Source organism: Limanda limanda, chromosome 11, assembly GCF_963576545.1.
Source record: "Limanda limanda chromosome 11, fLimLim1.1, whole genome shotgun sequence".
In the NCBI taxonomy this organism is placed as follows: domain Eukaryota; kingdom Metazoa; phylum Chordata; class Actinopteri; order Pleuronectiformes; family Pleuronectidae; genus Limanda; species Limanda limanda.
The window spans coordinates 10,908,243-10,929,532 of NC_083646.1; the positions used below are offsets into that span (position 1 = coordinate 10,908,243).

A 21,290-nucleotide genomic window follows, 5' to 3' on the forward strand; every position below is an offset into this window, starting at 1 on the left:
ATCTCTAAGCTAGCAGGCCCCCCCCCCTCCTTCTGGTCGGGGGACGTAGCTAAGTAGGTGAAGAGATATGCGGGATCTGTGAGAATGCTAATCAGAAAATGGCAGGGTCTGTGTTGAGCCCGACTTACATTAACCTTGATTTAACTTGTAACACAATATCACCACATATATCAAACTTATAAACACCACACAGAATCAAATAAACAGTCTTGCTTAGCCTAGTAAAATTATTAAGCCCAGATTATGTTACCAGTCCAAGGACAGGGAGAAAGTTGCTGTGCAGTTCGGTTAGCAGTTCAGGCTTTTGAAGTCTCTGGTTCGTGTGGTCTCTGCTTCCGCGGTTCTGTTGAGCTGTGCAGTTCAGTTGCTTATTGAAGCCGTAGTTCTTACCTGCAGGACACCGAGTCGCTGCAAGGAGTTTAGAAGAAGCTTGAGATGCGTGGAGGTTTTCTTGAGAAGATGAGCTGGAAGCTCGACCTTTGACCTCCAGTTGTTGGAAAGAGAATATTTGAGCTGGAGGAATCCGGTTCCTCCACTCGCCGATGCAGGAGGAAAGGCCAGCGGCCTGCTGTCCTCAGTGGTGGTCGGTGGAGAAGAGCGCTGCTGGAGCAGCCTTCGGCCCTCCGAGGGGTTGGAGAAAGAGAGTTACTCTGGGGGAGCCTTGATCTTTTATAGACCCGGTTGCCCCTTGGTCATGGGACCAGACTGACCAATTGGAGTTGACCCTGGTAGATATTCGCACCTATGTGCGAAGATGCTGAAACAAAGGGGACATGTTGCCTCCTGGGAGACGGAGTTATTTGACCTTCTCAGTACAAAGAGAACACATTGCACTCTGGGAGATTGAGTATTCTCCAGCCCATGCGGCTTGTGGCTTTCTCAAGACAAAGGCCATGTGCTCTCAGGTTTTGACTTCCAATACAGGCCTGAAAGAGAGGCCTGCCTTTTTGCACAAAAACCATGTCCCAACATCCCCCTTGCGGCGTCAGGATCGCACCTGACGTGTGTTCCTGAGGGCGTACTTGAACATGTTTAGTGCAAAGCTGGAAAAGTCAATTGTCAGTTCATTTGGACTGTAACATCTGGGCATTTGTATACACTATCTAGTTAGCTAAGCAAGATTCAAATTAGACAAATCATTCAGAGTTACAGTAACAGTACAAAATGAATAACCTGTGCTCTTCACTAGGTTTAAGGAGAAAACAGAAAATGTGACATTTGTAAATTGTAAGATAAGATGTAGAGAGAGACGCGTACAATGATAAGGTCATTTTTGAAATGTCCAAGAGTTTTGTTCACTCATTGGGTCTTACTCAATGTAGTACTCAGTCGTATCTGTTAGATTTAACAATTTTCCTGCGGAAGGATGTCATAATTTTCAAAATCTCAAAATTCAAATGACTGTATCATTGTTTCTGTAATAATATGCTAATGTAATAACCTGTGTGGTATGGACTACATTTATTGAGGAATGAAAGTAGTCGATCCAAACATATTTACAAAGTTGGCAGTGGTATGTAAGTTTTAATCAGAATTAAGGTTTTGAGTTTGCTGCTGTTGCTAACAAAACAGTTTTCCTATTTTAACTGCATTAAACTTACTACTGACTGTCAGTACAGTGTTTAACTGTGTTGGTTATGAGCGTGAGGGTCGAGCTCTGGATCGCCTGTGTCGTGGCTCGGGGCTGTAACGCTCTGCGGGGCCAGACTCTAAGTTGACTTCAGAGGCGCTGTCACTGTGTGCTCGGTCATAACCATATTTTGAGCTGTACTCAGAGATGCTGTCGTCATCTTCTGAGTGGTTGTAATATGTCTGGGCCAGAATGTCAGAGTACGGCTTCCTGCAGCTTCTACTGTGGGAATGCCGATCTCTGGGAAGGTGGTGAACAGAGCGCCTGCACTCTGTGTCCCCACGCTGCTTGCTGTCACCCCCCCTTCTTTTGTTGTGAGGGGGGCGCTTTGAGGCTGCAGACAAATTTGACACCTTGATGTTTGTTCTGACAGGCTCGGTTGCACCAACTGCTGCCTTGACAGAGACAACAGTTTCCCAAGCCACCTGTGACATCTTCCTGATCTGCTGCATTGAAGGTTTTCCTTCCTGTGTCATCAGTACAACGTGTGTGCGTATACATGGATGTAAGTTACGTAAGAAAATAGTCTTGAAGGTGGGATCTTCTTCTAGTCCTGGTGTGTTCTTTCCCTGAAAATAAACATGCCTCAAGCGTTTGAAATAATCCTTGGGATTTTCACGACGTGAGTGTTTAATTTGGGAGGCTGTAACAATGGCTGTTATCACATCAGGAGTAGAAGAGAATTCTTCGACTAGTGCTCGACAGAGCTCTGTGTAGTTACATGCGACGCTGGAAGGAAGTGACTGAATAAACTTGTGAACAGCTGTAGAGCTGGTTTTTAACACAAGTCTAACCTTCTCTCTTTCTGTTGCATTTGGCACATCGCTTAAGCTGAGATCTAGTTCCCTAAAGTAATTATCAATGTTGTTATCACAGTTGTCTGGATCAAATTGTTCAATATCTTTAGCTAGAAACTCAAGCAACTCGAAGCGCGGACACTGTGGGGTCCGGCTGCGTGCATCACCTGCTACAGGTCTCTCTGGTTGAGGGGGAGCTGCTGAAACATTTTGGAATGTTGAAGTCCCCCCTTTCAAGAGTTGTGCACGAAAAAATGTGTCATGCATCAGTGGATGAGAAGTGTATGAGGCACAATGTGTTCTTGAGGATAAACTACATGTGTCAGAGTCAGTGAGATGGGAAGTTAGGAAGCTGTTACCTCTTCCTGTCAGTGGAGGATCAGAAGGTGACTTAATTCCCAAAGACTTCGGGTCAGATGGGATTCTGTCCCATCTTGGGAGTGAAGAGGGAGTTAACCGTACACTATCGGAGGAGTTTGAATCGGAATAACCAGAATCACTTTGGTTCAAAAACTGATGTGAGGCCGCGCCTTCTATTCTAAGTTTTAACAATTCCTCCTTGTGTGAAATTAGATCTGACTCTGCTGAGTGCAGGTCTTCCAAATAGTGCAGAGTTTTCTTACTAGCAGTCTGGACCTCCTGGAGGAGAAAAGCATTTTGTGCTCTCAGGGAATTTACCTCCTGTTCCATGGCTGCTTTGCTCTGACAGGCAAGGTTGATTTGCCTGTGGAAATTTAGGATCATACATCTCAACAATGGGCCCTTTGATGCTGTTTGTGCATCACACCTGTCATTAAGAAGTGAATCTATTTCTTTAATGCACTCATTGAAGTTCAACTTGCTGATGAATTCAGGATAGCCAGGGGTCAGGCTCTGTGCTAGGGAAAAAACAAATTGTTCAACACAGGGGTTCTCCATTGTTGAAACTGAAATTTAAGGATTAGATTTAAGTTTATAAATCAAAAGCGTGTGGTTGGCTTTTGTGTCGCGATGGCAGACACCTTGTAGTGTGGATTCTATCTTACACAAGCCTAACCGAAACTATGGTGTGTTAAATAGTTCACCAAACTTTTAATAGCACTAACTGATATGCAAGGCAGTAAGAGTTAGGGATTCTATAAATTCACAGGGCTGGAAGCACGCTGTGGCTCTTTCTCAGGTTCTCTTTATCCAACTTTGGCTGATATGCTAGGCAGTAGCAGCTAGGTACAAGCTCTGTTACATATGGCCGGTTGCACGATATGTCTTAATTCAAAAGCATTTAATAGTTACAGGAAATTTCGCAGCTTGACCAGTTAACATTGAATATGTGATATTCAAATGTTAAAAGAAATTCTCAAAATTTCAACAACGAACATTCAACTAGAATTATTAGCAACAGGCAATCTTTTAGTGTAACAGTATGGGGACTTAAAATGGTAGTTATTAATAATTAATTATTAATAAACATTTAATTTATGAGTAAATTAAATTTAGACCACAATGCACTTGTTTGTAAATACGGTTGAATGTCTACTCCGGTGGCAGACTAGTGGAATTGAATTCAAACCTTTAGCTTGACTGCAAATTCCAAATTCAGTTCTTTCTGAAAAACACATTAATATTGCATAGTCATGAAGTTTTGCCAACTGTACTCTGCCTCACACGGGCTGCACCATAAATGTTGTGCAATAATGGTTAGGAGTGATACCATAAGCTAGTGTGCCTTTAGGCGTTCAATAAATTTGGTTATCAAAAATAGAAAAATAAAACATTAATATTTAAAATATTAATATTAAATCATATCTTTAGTTTGACTAAGTTCTCGCGGGGCACCACCCTTCATAGAAGGGAAAAGATAGCCAATTTATTGATTAAGATCAGTCTCATTTAGATCTAGTTCAATTAGAAATCTTAATATTTACTATTAAAGACTATATAATGAACAGTTAAGGTTTATAGAGTTCTTGACAGTGTAGAGGTTGGCAAACTTCACTTATGCAACATTAATGACAGGACAAGGTTAAAAGAAAGCATTTATTATAAACATAATAAGTATAAAACACCAATTACTAAACAATATACTAACTAATAAAGATGTGTGTGTGTGTGGGTGTGTGTGTGTGTGTGTGTGTGTGTGTGAGGGTCTCGCTGGTGGCTAACAAAGAGAGTCACACCTTCCTGTGATCTTTTAAGATCTCTAAGCTAGCAGGCCCCCCCCCCTCCTTCTGGTCGGGGGACGTAGCTAAGTAGGTGAAGAGATATGCGGGATCTGTGAGAATGCTAATCAGAAAATGGCAGGGTCTGTGTTGAGCCCGACTTACATTAACCTTGATTTAACTTGTAACACAATATCACCACATATATCAAACTTATAAACACCACACAGAATCAAATAAACAGTCTTGCTTAGCCTAGTAAAATTATTAAGCCCAGATTATGTTACCAGTCCAAGGACAGGGAGAAAGTTGCTGTGCAGTTCGGTTAGCAGTTCAGGCTTTTGAAGTCTCTGGTTCGTGTGGTCTCTGCTTCCGCGGTTCTGTTGAGCTGTGCAGTTCAGTTGCTTATTGAAGCCGTAGTTCTTACCTGCAGGACACCGAGTCGCTGCAAGGAGTTTAGAAGAAGCTTGAGATGCGTGGAGGTTTTCTTGAGAAGATGAGCTGGAAGCTCGACCTTTGACCTCCAGTTGTTGGAAAGAGAATATTTGAGCTGGAGGAATCCGGTTCCTCCACTCGCCGATGCAGGAGGAAAGGCCAGCGGCCTGCTGTCCTCAGTGGTGGTCGGTGGAGAAGAGCGCTGCTGGAGCAGCCTTCGGCCCTCCGAGGGGTTGGAGAAAGAGAGTTACTCTGGGGGAGCCTTGATCTTTTATAGACCCGGTTGCCCCTTGGTCATGGGACCAGACTGACCAATTGGAGTTGACCCTGGTAGATATTCGCACCTATGTGCGAAGATGCTGAAACAAAGGGGACATGTTGCCTCCTGGGAGACGGAGTTATTTGACCTTCTCAGTACAAAGAGAACACATTGCACTCTGGGAGATTGAGTATTCTCCAGCCCATGCGGCTTGTGGCTTTCTCAAGACAAAGGCCATGTGCTCTCAGGTTTTGACTTCCAATACAGGCCTGAAAGAGAGGCCTGCCTTTTTGCACAAAAACCATGTCCCAACACAAGTTATCTAGCAGTGATTATCTGCAAAGTTAATACCATTAAGCCAAACCATGGGGACATTAACTTAGCATAGCAAGAACTCCGCTTACCTCGATATGCTTCTTTAAATTTTAAGGCAAATTCTTGAAGGCTAGCAACTCCTTATTTTGAGGGAGACTGTAAGACAGGAAACGCATTGAAACCTCCACGAGTCATTCTTGGGGCCTTTGAACTCGAACATGTCTTTTAAATAGGGCCAAGGGTGGCTCATATCAGAGGGCTCAGTTGAGGCTGACTCTGGATCCATGTTGAATAGGCAGTTAGTCAGGCTGTCTGTTGAATGTTTCAGCAAAACAGGCAAGGTTGTAACTTGTAGTGCTGCTGCCAAACGCGCTGTTGCAGGCATGGCCTGCCCCTTTAAGGAACGGGCCCAGAGAGTGACTTAGTGCACCTGGGTATTGTGGCAAAGGCGCAAGAAGTGTGTGAATACGAGAAGTGAACGACCACCTAGAGGTGATGAGAGTGTTGCTCCGGTAGCAGTGCCTCAAAGTCTGAAACATCTCACTTCCCGTCGCCAGCAGGCGCTGTAATGATGAGTCAACTTTGACACATGGATCTGATAAGGGCGGGACTGTGAATGTGTGAATGAGGTTTGAGGCTGATGGAACAATGCACAGAGGAGTTATAATAAATACCTCTTTTTTGGCGAACCATCAAAATGTCACGCCACGCCACGTTCAGACCGTGTAACGTATACTTTAAAAATTATCATTTTACTCTTAATCATGAACTAAGTTATCTCTCAACATTAATTGACACACAGGGGAAGAAAATGTGTGCCTTGGGCAAACCATTGTCCTACCCTGCCCTCTAGTGACCAATATTGAAGCTGCAGCTCAACCATCTTGATTTGTACTCATCAAATTTTAATGTCACTCCACGGCCACACCGTCTAATGAAATCAAATATACCAAGGTAGTTTATATCTCCATTTTGTTGAGATTACATTCCCAGAAGTTGAAGTTGATCTGATGAAAGCCCGATGACAAGTTAGTCAAAGTAAAAATGTCTAAAATTGTCAAAATGGCCACGAAAGCCAAAATGGCGGGTTTCCTGTTTGGTCTAGCATATCTATACATAAACTTTATTCTTATTCCTACATTATCAATGTCTTGAGAACCCTTTGATACAGTTTGACATGGTTGCGGTCAGTGAATGAGGAGGAATACATCCAAGTGTAAAACCTTCAAAAAACAAGACATTTCCTGTGATTTTAAGTAATTATTTCTGTGTAGATGTCATCAGGCCAGGACTCTTCTCTTACATGTCTAGTTTGGACTCGATTGGACCATATATGTCCGAGATACAGAACATTTTGTGTTGATGGCGTGTAATTAAACTTTGACGCCACGCCACGGTCACACGGTGTGACGAAAAATCGATCTTTGAGTTAGTTTTTTATCTCCATCTTGTTTAGATTACACTCATCTCAACTTGAAGTTGATCTGATGAAAGCCCTGGGACAAGTTTGTTAAAGTAAAAATGTGAAAAATGGCCACTAAATACAAAATGGCGGGCTTCCTGTTGCCTTTTTCATAATGCCCCTTGAGATATTATTGTTTGTATGGTCATGATACACCTGCAAAGTTTGGTGAGAAGTTGAGCATGTTAAATCCCTCAAAAAAGCCAATTCATTTTGGTTACAATAATAAGAATAATCCTTACAATTTCAATAGGGACTCTCACCATTCGGTGCTCGGGCCCCAACTACAGTAATACAAGTTATTTATTGTAACTTAAATTTAATCATGGCCCTTATGAAAATTCTGTTCTTATTGTCTGTCGTATGAAAACATGGACAGAGACACATGGTATATGAAGAACTGAAAAATTATCCACTGGTGTGATTAATAAATTGTTCATAGGAAATATTTTCAGAGATGCTAAAAATATTCCAACATTGTAGAGAATATATTTATCATAATATACAACTTGATTTAATTGTTTTACCACAGTAAAATTAACAGTTGGAAGTGTCTCATTAAAATGGTGACATTTTTTTTGTATCTTACCATGTCCCTGCTGATTATAAGAAGTTCTGTTGTTATTGTATTTCACACAGTGTATGAAGAACTGAAAATGATGCCCTGGTTTGATAAAAATACATTAAAACTTGTTTTGTTCGTGTGGTTTGAGGTGTGGACAGAGAAGATAAAGTGTCTAGAACACGGCCTTGTTTGACTTCCTGTACTTTATCCCGTGTCTCCAGACAAACATCTCTGTTCTGCCTCTGAGCTGAAACACGTGCGGATCTGAAATGACCTTCAGAAGGAATCTGTTGTTTTGGAGAACTGTGTCTGCAGACGGACACTATCTGCCTGTGCCTCTTAATCTCTCACTCATGCTCATTCTCAAACAAAGAGAGATTCAGTCGAAGTTCTGTTGAGTTGAAGGACAACTTGAGCACTGTTCCACATGTTTAATTCAGAGGTATCAATGGCGGATATGTTGCTATGGTGACAAGACGTAGGAGGGGAGGGGTGTGTGCTTAAACTGCACTGCTGCAGGCAGACTTCAGTTCAAAGGACAGGAAGCAGGACGGAGTAAACAAGCCTCCTCACAAATCACTGGACTACTTTCTTTATGTATATCAAATTCTGCCGCATTTATGGAGGGGATAAAAAAGACGACGCCAAAGAAAACTTGTCATCCCAGTTATCTGTTGAACTGGAGGGGGAGAGAGGTAGGCCTCAGCTGCTGGTGTGTGTTGTGGTTACTGAAATATCTCCTCTAACATAATTTATGTTTTCTCACTCAGGCAAACAGACCGAGGGAAATGCACGTCTGTATCGTGCCGGCTGTTTATTCCTCACACTGATCTGCCTCGTCCTGCTGCTGGCCGTCATTTTCCTCAGTGTGAAACGTGAGTAGCCTGGGATCTGAATTCATGTCAGTGTTTTTCAAAACAAACCTCTTTTGTCTGGAAGCAGATTCTGAAAGGACTGCAGCTGTAACTTACAGTTCCGACTTAAAAGAATATGGACAATAGGTTATCTGACGGTGTCATGTTGCTTTTATTATGTTTTTGTTTTGTCTCAAGTACAATACAGGGATATGAACTGTGGCTGATTGAATAGCTGTAACCTGAAGACTTTATTATTTCCCCTCACAACTCCTCCCACTCTGCTCTGATTTCTAGTCCAAACTGGATCCAAAGATTGCCCAGGGAGGGGGGAAGCAGTAGCAGGCAGGGCGAGCACTTCATTAACTGCAACCTGCAACTATGACCAATGCCAGACCGACTTCCCCAACATTCATCACCAGAGTGAGTGCAATGCCAGGAAGAAAAGAAACATGTAGATCAATGACAACCAAAAGAGGATTTTGCTTTTAGATAGTTCTGTTTCTGCGTTGCAGAGGAAGCTTGTTCATGTGCTTGGTTCTGCCAGAACCTGGGAAATTTTATTTAAGTTATAGCTGGATTCAGCTGAGTAAGATCAGTTTTTAAAAAAATACACGTATATTGAAACGCAAATAAGAGCAAAACGTTTTATAAACTTTTTCTATCAACGTCTTCTGAAAGTTTTCTGTCTCTTCTTGCAGAGCACGACTGCCACCAGTGTGGTAACGGATGGCTGCCGTTTGAAAAGTCGTGTTATTACCTGTCCACCGTCAGGATGACCTGGTCCATGAGCAAGAACAACTGCACCGCCAGAGGAGGACGTTTGGCCATCATCTCCAGCCAGAATGTTCAGGTGGAACGGAAATCGACTCATTGTCCTGCTCGCTTTATTCCCTGGTGATGATTTGGTAATAATGTAATATCGCATTTGTGTAACTGTGTAACTTCTCCGTAGACTTTTCTGACTGGGAAGGGGAACGGATTATTCTGGATCGGGCTGAGGCGTACTGGAAATCAATGGACTTGGGTCGACACCAGTGCACTGGGAGACAGGTCACTCTTTTTTCCTCTTCAGCCGTCTCGCTCCATTCTCTTTTTTCTTTCTCAAGTTTCAGGCCCATAAAGTTGTAGGAGATTATTTATAAAGCTTGAAAATGAGAGAGAACTGGTTTGTATCGTGTAAATGCTCCTAATGTGGTTAGCATAGACAGTGAGTGGCCAAATTATTAGGTACACCTATACAGTCTAATGAGATCCAGCAACGTTTTTGTTGACATTGTCTGACGTGTGTCAATTACACAAATTGTATTGCTGAGGTCATAGTGAAAAGTGTTGTTGTACTGGACTACCTGAGAAAGTAGGAACGGGTCGTCAACTAACCAGAATGTAAGCGGTTCGATCCCTGCCTCCCCCATTTCACATGCCGATGTCCTTGGGCAAGATAATCTCCCCTAAATTATACCTGACAACTGTTTGTAAGTGTGTGATAGCTTTGGCATAGTTGAATGTGACTTCTGGTGTATTTAAAAAATGTATATTACTCGCAGCTAAGGTATATAATTTAATTGAAATATTTCCACACTTTTAACAATACTGAACGTTATTTTTATGACATGGCTGTTGTATTGGAGGGTACCAGTGTAACTAATCATGTGGCCAGGGTCAATATATAACAAAAACAAAAACAACTAAGGATTTGTTCTCTCTCAACTTTAAATTAATAACCACGATTCATACGTTTTTTATGAAACTTATCTTGTAATTTCCGGTGAATGCAATGCGTTTCCGTAGTCTTATACAAATATTTCTACATTACAAATATTTCCAGAAATTGTTTTGCAGTCACTTGAGGAAATAAATTAGCTCAGGTTTTCTGAATTAACGACTTAATTATCTTGTTAATTCAGAAAAACATCTTAAAATCATGTACAAATGAATAACCACGATGTCCAATAATACTATGTAATTGTGAATATTATTTTTTCTCTGCAGTTATTGGGAAGATAATCAGTCTGATGGGGATTGTGGCCTCCTGAGAGGTGCAAGCTCCCCCCAGAAGAACTGGATGACGTCGCCCTGCGCCCACTCATCCTACTTCATCTGTGAAAAGACGGCCTGACAGCGTCGCCTTTTCAACAGAGAAATGAGCAAACGCATTCTCCGTCTGCAAGCATCGACTCCTCAGTAACACGTCGCATCGTTTCTCTTTCCACTTTTCAATCAGTAGAATCCGGCAAATAAATGACAAAGCTTCTTCCACAATAGCTGTTTTGTATTTAACACCTGTGGATTTGTAACTTATATCTTCTTGCAGCATCATGTAGTATAATTTGAACCTGAATGTAGACTTTGTTTCAACAAGGTTTTATTTTCATATAAAAAAGTCATGCATCTACCTAACAAGTACAATGTCTCTACTTCACTTTGTTTGAGCTTCTTATATACAGTATTACTGCTACATATGTTTTATCTTGCTATAAAAATAACACAACTCTTTTCTATAGCATAATACTTCAGGAATAATTGCACTGTTGTCTACGTAGAGAAACTGAGATTTTTCTCCTCGCACGTTAGTTCAGTGAAATTCATCAGCACCACAGAGCTGTGAGATAATAGAAGGCCTCGGACGACCCAGTCCACGATCAGGCAGAGTCTCCCTCTAAACGTGTTTAATGTCCTGGTCCTCCGGGTCGTCCTGCTCCATTTCCAAACCCAAAGCACTGTGGCGAATCATCTGCCAGCCAGTCAGTGTCTTCCTGTTGCCGAAGCCACCTCTGTTTTTAGGCCTGAGCGTCGGGGTTCCTGAGCTCGAGCTCTTTAACGTGTCCATCTTGTCCCATCCCTCTTTTTCCTCCTCTTTGGAGAAGGCTTGGATGTAACGACGCATCTTCTGCAACATGGAGTCGTTTCTGTCCTCAACCCTGCAAAGAGGTCGGAGTAAAGCAGGAGTAACAGACGTGTCAAGATAAACCCCTTTACACTGAAAACTATTATTGACAAATATCTGATCTATTTGGAGATGAGAACCCTCTGCTATCCTCTTAAAGAATTCTTTATTTGTGTATTTTGTTTATCCACAATATGTTAAGTTCAACCTTTTGGTATAAATGCTTATTCTCTAACAGAGAAACACACATTTATCCTCTGACCACAAACTCTGTGGCCTCTAATGCCTCCACTTTAAGTTCACTTCGTATCTGCAGCTTCAGGTCATGTTGTGCTGTGAGTAAGAACTAAAGTGAGTCAGCACAACTTCAACTTTCTACTGTTATTATCATTTGTATTTGAGAAGTACACCCTTGCTTTCATGCAAATATGAGAAGATACGACCCCACAAGACTGGAAACAGCTTGCCTCATTGAATAGTTACACAATCCCTTCCCTTACAAACGCTTACCTGAAGCCCATTAGTTATGTTATGTATTGTTTGTTTAATTTGTACAAACAACCAAAGCCTTTTCCATTATTTATGCTAAGCTAAGCAACTTGGCTCCCAAGTGTAGCTTCTGGTTTACTTTATATACGTTAGAGTGGTGTTGATCTTTTCCAGAGAATGTATGTAAAGAGGGACGACATGCCAAAGTGTCCCAATCACCACCTGGTTCAGTATGGCTCATAAGTCCCACCTCCACCATGTTAGTGGATGGGTAGTTGTGGAGGAAGTACTGAAGTTTAGTACTTAAGTAAAAGTACAAGTACTAAAAGTACTCTAATTGTAGAAATGTAGCAGAGTAAAAGTATAGATAATAGCTGCAAAATGTAACGGAGTAAAAGTAAAAAGTATGCACTTTTATTTTTACTTAAGTAAAGTACAGATACGTAAAAAGTAAAAATACTTTGTTACATTCCACCACTGTGGATGGGGCATGAGCCAAACAATTCAAAGTAGACGTTGAATAATTTAACTTAAACAAAAGATGGTTTCTGCGATATTAACAAGTTCTTATCACACTCATGTATTCTCAAATGTATATTTTTAAGTTTGGTTTTAATGAGCTATTTAATGCTTTAAAAACAGAGTGAAACGCCATGATTGACAGATGCATCGCTGGGACCTCCCTACTGCGGCTCCACCCCCTGATCTCTACAACGCAGACTCTGGCTCAATTGCACAAGATGGCAGCGTTCGTAACCTGGGTATTTTGGCTTCACTTTTGGATACAGGGAGAAAGTGGAGACGCGTCATCCATCTTTATATCATCTTAACCTTTATCTCTATATCGACTTAACAGCAAAGAGTGGATTAACATATTTCCCCCAACTGTTATGTTCTGTATGTGTAGGTTGTGTAAGACTAACAGCTCTCAGAGAGTAAGAGTTGTGATGACACTCAGCACAACATGACGTGTGGCTGCAGTGCATTAGAGGCCACTAAGGTTGCGGTCAGTGGATACACTTGTGTCTCCCTGTGTGATTATTTTGAGTGAAAATAGAAAAACCTAAAAATAAAACCCCTCACCTCGCTGCACTTCACATGATGTCACCTTTGTTATTTGTGTTTCTGCCGACGTGGAGTTTTTGTGAGTGGATTTGCTTTTTCACTCACCTGAGATACCAGCGCTCCTTCAGGCCGTAGTCGAGCCCACACACCCCGAGCCGAGGCCACAGCCAGCGTGGCAGCCTCCTCTCCAGCATCAAAGTTGTGGCCACTACCTGCACATCACATCACATCTAAATATATGACACAGCAATGCACGAGATGTTTTTGCACATTCACACCCCAGCGTTTAAATCTGTGCAGTGCATGTGTGTGTGTGTGTGTGTGTGTGTGTGTGTGTGTTACCTGTGTCCTCCAGAGCTCGTCTCTCTCCTGCGCCACCCTCCAGTGCGTGTCGCTCATCATGGCTATCAGTAGATTCAGCAGCAGGATGTAGGAGACCACAGAGAAGGCGCAGTGTATCACATGGACGATTGGGGGTGTGGTGATGGTGTGCTCCACGGGCAGATCTATGAGGCCTACGCTGAGCTCAAACTGGGAGAAGAGAGTGACGGGGAAGGAGCGATATGCGGGGAGGGAATCAGGATCCTGGGTCATATACACCATCCACAGGGCTGAGGAGGAAAAAGATACACATCTGAATGCTGAATATCAACTATTCATAGTTCATAGCTGGGAAACTTTGTGAGAATTAAAGGTTTGTTTGTTCTTGTCACCCAGAATATACTCACAGGTGGAAAAACCAATGAGCACAATGACAGTCAGCCACATGAACTTCGTCAGGTCTCCAAATATGATCTAAGAGGAAATGAGACACAGTGGGTTCAGACTGAAAATGCAAATGACTGAACAAGCGGCTTGTTTCCATTTTTCTTCTTGAGCTCCTGTCTCCTACCTTCTGTATCATGATGACATAAGGGCCGAGCATTTCAAAACCCCGGGCGAAGAACATGACGTTGCACCAGCCCAGGACCAAACACACGGCCATCACCACGGCCTCTCCCTGCACCTCACAGGCTCTGAACACGCAGAGCAGCACCACCAAGCAGGCGTAGCTGATACTGGCCAAAGCAACACCGACAGCAAAGAATTAGTAATAATAGTGTTTCAGAGCAGTAAATGCTTTATCTTACTGTTTATTTTGGGTTTGAACGTACAGGATGACATGGAAGGGGCCTCCGAGTGCTGTTTGGCCAAAGTAGCGCTTTACTCCCACTCTCAGTATATCAGGGATCTGTTGGGGAGGACACAGTAGGCTGTGTGTAATACACTGTAAGATACAATATGCATGAAGATAAAGTATGTTTTGCAAATGTATCGTAAACTCACCTCCAGCAACAGGATGGCAAAAGCTCCCAGGACGCTGATGATTTCTCCTGCCAGCCGCAAGCTGTCCTCATGTGTCACATAACTCTCCTGAGACATGGGAAGAGGAAATTCAGTTTGCATTAATATTTAAAGCCCATTGTTTTTTGACTGTGCTATATGCAGGTGCACAGTACAAACACCAGGCTACGTTATGTTCTTGTACTTATGTTAGGACACATATAAAGAACTTTTAAGAAAGTAAACATTTAAATCCAACCTTGTAAAAAAAATCTATTACACTTAAAAGTCCTGTGACATTAGAAGAGTTTTATCATCAAAACCTGAATTCATCAAATATATTATCTTAAAATATACATATATGCACTAGAGTTACAACCTCTATAAATACATAAGAGGTTGCTCAATTTGAATGATTTATATTAAAATATAAAAATCTGAATCTCTGATATAAATAGGATGTACAGGCGTGAAATAAAAGAACCATTAAACGGAAGTAAAGGGCAGAACCCTGAAGAATCACTATGTAAGTACAGACAGTATTTACAGTGTGGAATGTGGTTATATTATTCATGGTCCTCTGTACGTATTGTAACATATTAAATTTTAAAGTGATCACATCTCATTTACTTTAACACACATTGAGTGGTTTCTGGATGCGGATGGTTTTGTCCATGTCCGACTTTGTGTAGTTCTCAGGAGCGTCCTTCAGGGGGCGACTCACACAGCACAGTGTGAAAATCACGATATACAGCAGATACAGAAACATCAGCAGCCTGACACAAGAGAGGAGGAGAAAACTCTGTAAACAACAACAACTACAACTAAACAAGACTGTACGTGTGTGGGCCTGCAGCTCTTGACTTTACCTGAAGTAATGTTTTCCATACAGGTTCCACTTCAGACTGACCAGCTGCCTCACGGGGGTCACCTCTAGTATCCTCCTTGCCTGGAAAACAGAAATCACTCATCATCAGACCAAATTAATTTCATCCAACATAACCTGTGATTTCTACTGAATGCTGTATATCCGGTTAGATTGTTACTTGCCTCTCGCTCATGGCCGCCAACAATAAGCTCCATCACTGACATGTTGTCGGCCCACGAGTCGATCTCTGTCAGGTCGTACAGGTTCGAGGTCAAAGGGCCCAGACTCCACTGGACCACACGTCTCTTATTCACCAGGTGCTGAAATGCCTGAGCGAGACAGAGGGAATCAGACGGGATGATAATCTGCTCCATCTCTCCTTTTCAGAATTTCCCAGGTTCCCACTCACCACGACGTTTCCCTCTTTGGCCGCCAGTTTGAAAGGCGTGAGGCCCCGGTAGTTGGGCACCATGTCGAGTGGCACCAACTGGTCCAGCTCTGCGTCGTGCGCCATAATCAGGTCCATGGCCTGGCACGCGATCATCTTGTTGGGCTGCAGAACCAAAATGTGAAGTACCGTGTTGCCTATAGGGAAGAAGACAAGCAGGGAAAACAAGGGAGAGCAGACGGGAGGTACACGGAGAGACAACAGAAAGACATGAATAATTCAAACAACAGACAGACACACATATTTGAAATAATACAGTGTCTACAAGAGGGAACATGTTATACCTCTGTAGTCCTGGACCCTGGTGCTGGCCCCTGCATCGATCACCATGGAGATAATGTCCTCGTTTCCAGCACACACAGCAAAAGACAGGATGTGTTCACCTGTTGTACATTTAAAAAAACACCAGCACATTACGTTTTGATTTAAAAGCAGGAGAACTTACTGATTTACACATTCATTGGGAGCCTTTGGCTTCCTTGTCTTGCTGAAGTTAACCGCCACATGTGGACACCGGGGATCCAGCTCGGAATGAGCCACTCCACCACAAACAGTTTAGTCTCACTCACGTCAACGTACCGTAGTATATGAGTCCTCCTATCCTCTTCCTGAAGTACAAGCCGGTGACTCGGGGGTTGACCACATCACCACCTCGACTAATGAGATGATAGACCAGATTTGTGTTCTGATTCACCACGGCGATGTGGAGCGGAGTGACGCCTGAGACCGAGCAGAGACAGACAGTCAGTCCACTGTGAGGGAACGGATTTTTATTTCAACATTTTCACCTGCTGCGTCGGTGACGGTTCACCATTCTTACTCAGCTCTATCCACTGGTATAGAAGTAAAATATATTACTTGGGTATAAGTAGCACTGTCCCAGCATAATAAAATAATACATATATTTAAATAATAATACAAAAAAGATACATAATAAACCATTTAAAATGAAAACAAATTAGAGCAAAACACTTAATGTATCAAAAGTCATCAAGATCATCATTATAGATAGATAAATATTCAATCTAATACATAAATATTCAGAAGAGACAATTTTGTGTTAATTACTTCATGTATTGCTGTTTTTTTGCAAAATCTAATATAGTACAATGTTTATACCTGAAATGAGTGGAAGTACAATGTAGCATAAAATGGAAAATATTTAAGTAAATCAAAAAAAAATTATTCTCCATTTTACAGGTATTTAAATAAAACAATTAATGTTTTTAATTATTTAAAAAAAGATAATGTAATTCAGAAAAAACTAAATGTGCATTACGTCCATATTTGAATACAATAAGAGTTTATGATAAATAAAGCTACAGTACAATAATACTGTGGGTCAAACTGTCCTCGGCGCAGTTTGTCTGTTTCTATTCTTCTTTATTTAATTATTTGAAGAATTAAGGAAACAGCCTTCCAGCTACATGATCACGTGTGTGTGCTGGTGTTTGTGTGTTTGTATCAAGTATCAACCTTGGAAGAGCTCAGAGGTCATGGGCTCGTTGATGAGTTCAGGAGCTCCGTCCATCAGAGCCACGGCAGCCTCCAGGCTGTCATTCATCACGGCGACATGAAGCGCCGTCTCCCCGAGAGCACCTGAAAGAGACGACCACAGCTCCGTCATGCACAGCTGACCCCGTGCTGCACTGAAACCCCAACACCACCATGTGACACTTCACCGTTCAGCCTCACCTCTCTCAAAGATGTTGGTGGACGCAAAGCTCAGCAGCTTCTTGATGCAACCCACACTGTTCTTCTTAGACGCATAGAAGAGAGGAATGTCATTTATGCTGGGGGAAGAAAGACAAGACAAATTCAAATTGTGTCTAAACAGGTTTTTACAATTGAATACCATTCATTGTCTGATTCTGTATCTGTTTTGAATGTCCTTACTACTTGGTGTAGAACAGAAACGTCTCATCCAGCATCTCGTTCCATCCTTTCTTGTTCTGAAGGCGAAACCTCATCTGGCTCCACCAATGGTTGAGCTCGCTCGGAGCCGATCGGGCCAGAGACGGAGACATTGACACCTAAAGTTTGTCTTCAGGAAGAAAATTGAATTTAGGAAATGAACAAGGAACAAAAAAAAAACAACCAATGAATTGTTATTATTAGCAGGTAGGACTAACTTTATCATTTTGGTCTTGAAAAAAACATTTTGGTTTGTATTTTATTCATTTGTAACATCAGAATACAATTAAACGTATGAACGAAGAAGGAAAAAAGTTTCTTAAACTTACCCTCAAACAGTAAAAGTGCTGCTCCTCAACCTCTGGTGACACTCGGACATAACACGGACAAATTCCATAAGCAACACCTGCGAAATGTCCATGAGGAGGAGTGAAATCCCAGCGGCCTGACTTTTATATATAACCCAGCCACGAGGGAGGAGACCTGTGGAGGGATTGAGAATGAATGGGTGGAGAGGGAGGACGAGTGAACAGCACACAGGTCAGACAGTGAGAGTGAGGCGGTAATGAGCAGGTAGACTTTCACCACGGATCAGGAATCCCACAGGGAAAGTTGTGCTCTGAGGTTCGACTCACAGGGAAGTCCTTTATCATGCTGATGTGAAGTTGTTGCCTCGATTCAATCACCTGTAAAGAAAAGCAGCAATGGTCCGATCCCTAATTCCAGTGTATCTCTCTTATCACCAGGCCTGTCTGCATTCCTCCAACCTGCTTCCACCAAAACCTGCATAGCCACTATGTACTTTCTGCCACATCATGACAGTCAACCCATAGGTCCTTGTTTCTGGTCCACCATTTCAGGAAACCTGTTTGGAAATTGCAAGCCTGTACATCTTGGTTTGTAATGACCCTCCATGATGGAATCTGGTTGTGAATAGTTCTTCAAATGAATCTGGGATTAATTAATGATGCAGGCTTTTCAACATGTTGCATCTTGTGCACACACTGGTAAAAAAAACTACATTCATTCACAATGATTTAACTTGTTGAGCACCATTAATGTGTCAACAGGAGCCATCGCAAACATGGTAATTGCCACATTACAAAGACCATAATGATCATTCTGAGGCCGGCGACATCACGTCCCAGGAGGGCACGTCACTTTCCTCACAAGACAAGAAACAAAGAAAACAATACATATTGCTTCGGGAAATTACAATTCTTCATGTACGCGTTTGACACAGAATCACAGATGTATTTTCCGCTCAGATAAATAGTTTGTAAACTGTTGAATCAGTCCCCATTTAAATGATTTCTGCTCCTCCTGGTTGTAGCGTACAGGTATTTTGCAGCACCATTTATAGGTCATGACTAAGGGGCCGGTCAGCCACAGGATAAACAGGGTTCAGGGAGACTCTATAGGAGGAGCTGGTAATGGTTATAGCTGTGGCCGTCATTTAGTATTGTGGAGATAATAGCTGTTTACCAGACGGACTGCACCATCTTTAAGTAGTGTCATAAAACCAGTGGTTTCCAGTCTGTTAATGTCTTTATAAAGGAACAATAACAGCATAAAAACAAGATGTTGTGGTTTCTGTGTCCAGTGTTTCTGCACCTGCGTTTCTTTCACAACATCATCTTAATATACGTTGGGACACAACAGCAAACAATTATTAGAGACGTCCCCTCATACATGGACGACAGTTAGACAGACGCTCAATGATCATCATTAAAACAAAGGGTTGAGTCGATTAGGCTGCATTCATTTCAATAGGTGCCTCAGTGACCTTTCATTTAAAATAACAAGTTTTCACTACTTCATCTTTAAACCTTAGTTACTCCTAATGTTTTAACTCAAGTTCTCTTTAGAGTGACATTAAAGGTTTTTTTTTTTAGGTTATAGGGGGTTATTAGGAGGTTATATATTTTATTATCTCTGACCTGACAAACAAAATCAATGGAAAATTCCTCCTCTGTAATTCTCATATTTCACTTTCATCTTAAGTAAATCTACGTCACCGCTGTGTTTGAGAAGCCGGTACTTTACGTGTGTTTTTTCCATTTTCTGCTGCTTTAACCTTTATACTTTACACTCCACTGCTTTTCAAAACATTGCATTGTTTACTGCTCTGTTTATCTGACATATCATCATATCTTAGAACTGATCCACTGCTCAGTTGATGAAAGTCTCCCTGTTGTCGAATCATTTTTGTTGAGAATTGAGTCAATGTTTTATTCTCACAAATACTGCTAATATAAGTGTGATGGTAATCCTATAACTGGATTCACATGATGTGCACAGAACTGTGTTCTGTACGTATTTTGTGATGATATAACATCTGGATTTTAACTCGTACTGAAATATTTATACATAAGCTTTATACTTCAGTAAATGTACTTAATTACTTCTGACATCCCTTCCAACCCACAAATACTGAACATGACATTTTAAAGTCTAATCTGCAAAACTCTGTATCAAGAGATAGATTATGAACTTATTTTAATGTTGTTTTATTTAAAACTATACTGTTTCAATTCTTTTTTTTACCTTTTTATTCTATATATATTTTATGACGCTCTTATGCCTCATTGAGCTGTTGTGCATCTTGTACCTGTCTGTGTTTGCTTTATGATTTTGCACCATCTGTTTCAAATGAATGGCCGCCTGTTGGTTTTTTGAATTGAATTTATTTGAATTGTAAGCAGCATTTCATTATTGCTGGCTGAGCTCTTCTTAGCTTCTGATCTTCTAAGTAGCTGAATTATTTTATTATATCATGATGTGTTTTGCATATTAATTTGCACCTTTCTTTGTTCTCTTAAATCCACGTGCAGAGACACGGGCCGATGTCTGCAGGGAAACACAGCACAGTGAGGGTTTGTGCATGTTCTCAGCACAGATCTGCTCTGATAGCAGCGGGACATGAGGGAAACCAGTCTCTGGTGTTGGACAGAGGCTGATCCCAGCAGATGTCAGAATCTGATTTGACTCAAAGCTGCTGATCAGTGGAAAAGGAGAAACCAGGAGGTCACTCTTCAACACTGTGAAGGTGATATTAGGTCATCAAGGTGAACACGCAGTCATTACTTTTGTGGCTGCATTGAAATATATGAATAAGTTCATGTATTTATCGTGGATGATACTTCATCAGGAATTAATATGATAACTGAATTATTAGACGTTGCATGATTTTATGGTTTGAACACAACCATGAACAAGCTGAGTAACATTAAGCTAAAAGCACCAGCTTCATAGAACTGCTATAAACTCACATTTGCTCTCTTTTCTTATTCCCATGTATCTATTCATCTCATATATATTTTCCCGTTGTTGTTGAATTTGGTGCATGAGCTTTTATTCAGAGTGAGGGGTTTTGTTCCGATGTCTTGGGTCTCTTCACTTCCATGTTGAAGGTCCAGTGTGTAAGATTTAGGTGAAAGGGATCTATTTGCAGAAATTGAATATATACACCTCCTAGTGATGTTTTCAGTGGTGTGTTTCATTTTATTTTTTACAAAAGTTTGTTTTCTTTTCCCTAGAATGGGTCTTTTATATTTAAATACTTTATATTTACATCTGGAGCAGGTCTACATCTAAACAATTATGACAACTGAAGATTTACTGGTGTTCTCTTTTATGTTTGGAAGGACAGGGTGAGGTGATGTGGATTCAGCTGCAACATCCTTCTTTACCACTAGATGTCACTAGCTTCTGCACATTAAACCTTTAACTCAGTTTTTGTGAGTTTTTCTGTATTTGGACCTTTTGGTTGGAGGAATGGGACTCATTAAAACAAGACAAGATTTGTTTTTAAATAAAGTCATATCATTTATTTTACAAA

At 41.4% G+C, this 21,290-nt stretch overlaps 2 protein-coding genes across 2 annotated transcripts; one reads left to right on the forward strand and one right to left on the reverse strand.

The window, feature by feature from the left end:
* The first annotated feature begins 8,106 nt into the window (after positions 1-8,106).
* On the forward strand, positions 8,107-10,858 carry si:dkey-26c10.5 (uncharacterized protein LOC563797 homolog). The gene is made up of 6 exons (XM_061080777.1): positions 8,107-8,296; positions 8,372-8,476; positions 8,753-8,878; positions 9,157-9,308; positions 9,411-9,508; positions 10,448-10,858. Exons 1-6 carry the CDS (start codon positions 8,197-8,199, stop codon positions 10,572-10,574), a joined length of 708 nt encoding a protein of 235 aa, XP_060936760.1. The 5' UTR covers positions 8,107-8,196; the 3' UTR covers positions 10,575-10,858.
* A 256-nt stretch (positions 10,859-11,114) lies between these two features.
* Positions 11,115-17,562, reverse strand: trpv6 (transient receptor potential cation channel, subfamily V, member 6). Its single transcript, XM_061080722.1, has 16 exons — positions 17,432-17,562; positions 17,231-17,328; positions 17,012-17,134; positions 16,115-16,255; positions 15,820-15,918; positions 15,497-15,672; positions 15,270-15,416; positions 15,089-15,168; positions 14,860-14,995; positions 14,223-14,309; positions 14,051-14,127; positions 13,789-13,954; positions 13,625-13,691; positions 13,239-13,507; positions 13,002-13,108; positions 11,115-11,376 (listed from the first exon to the last, which is right to left on the reverse strand). The coding sequence occupies exons 1-16, from the start codon at positions 17,560-17,562 to the stop codon at positions 11,115-11,117; spliced, it is 2,166 nt and encodes a 721-aa protein (XP_060936705.1).
* Positions 17,563-21,290: the final 3,728 nt, after the last annotated feature.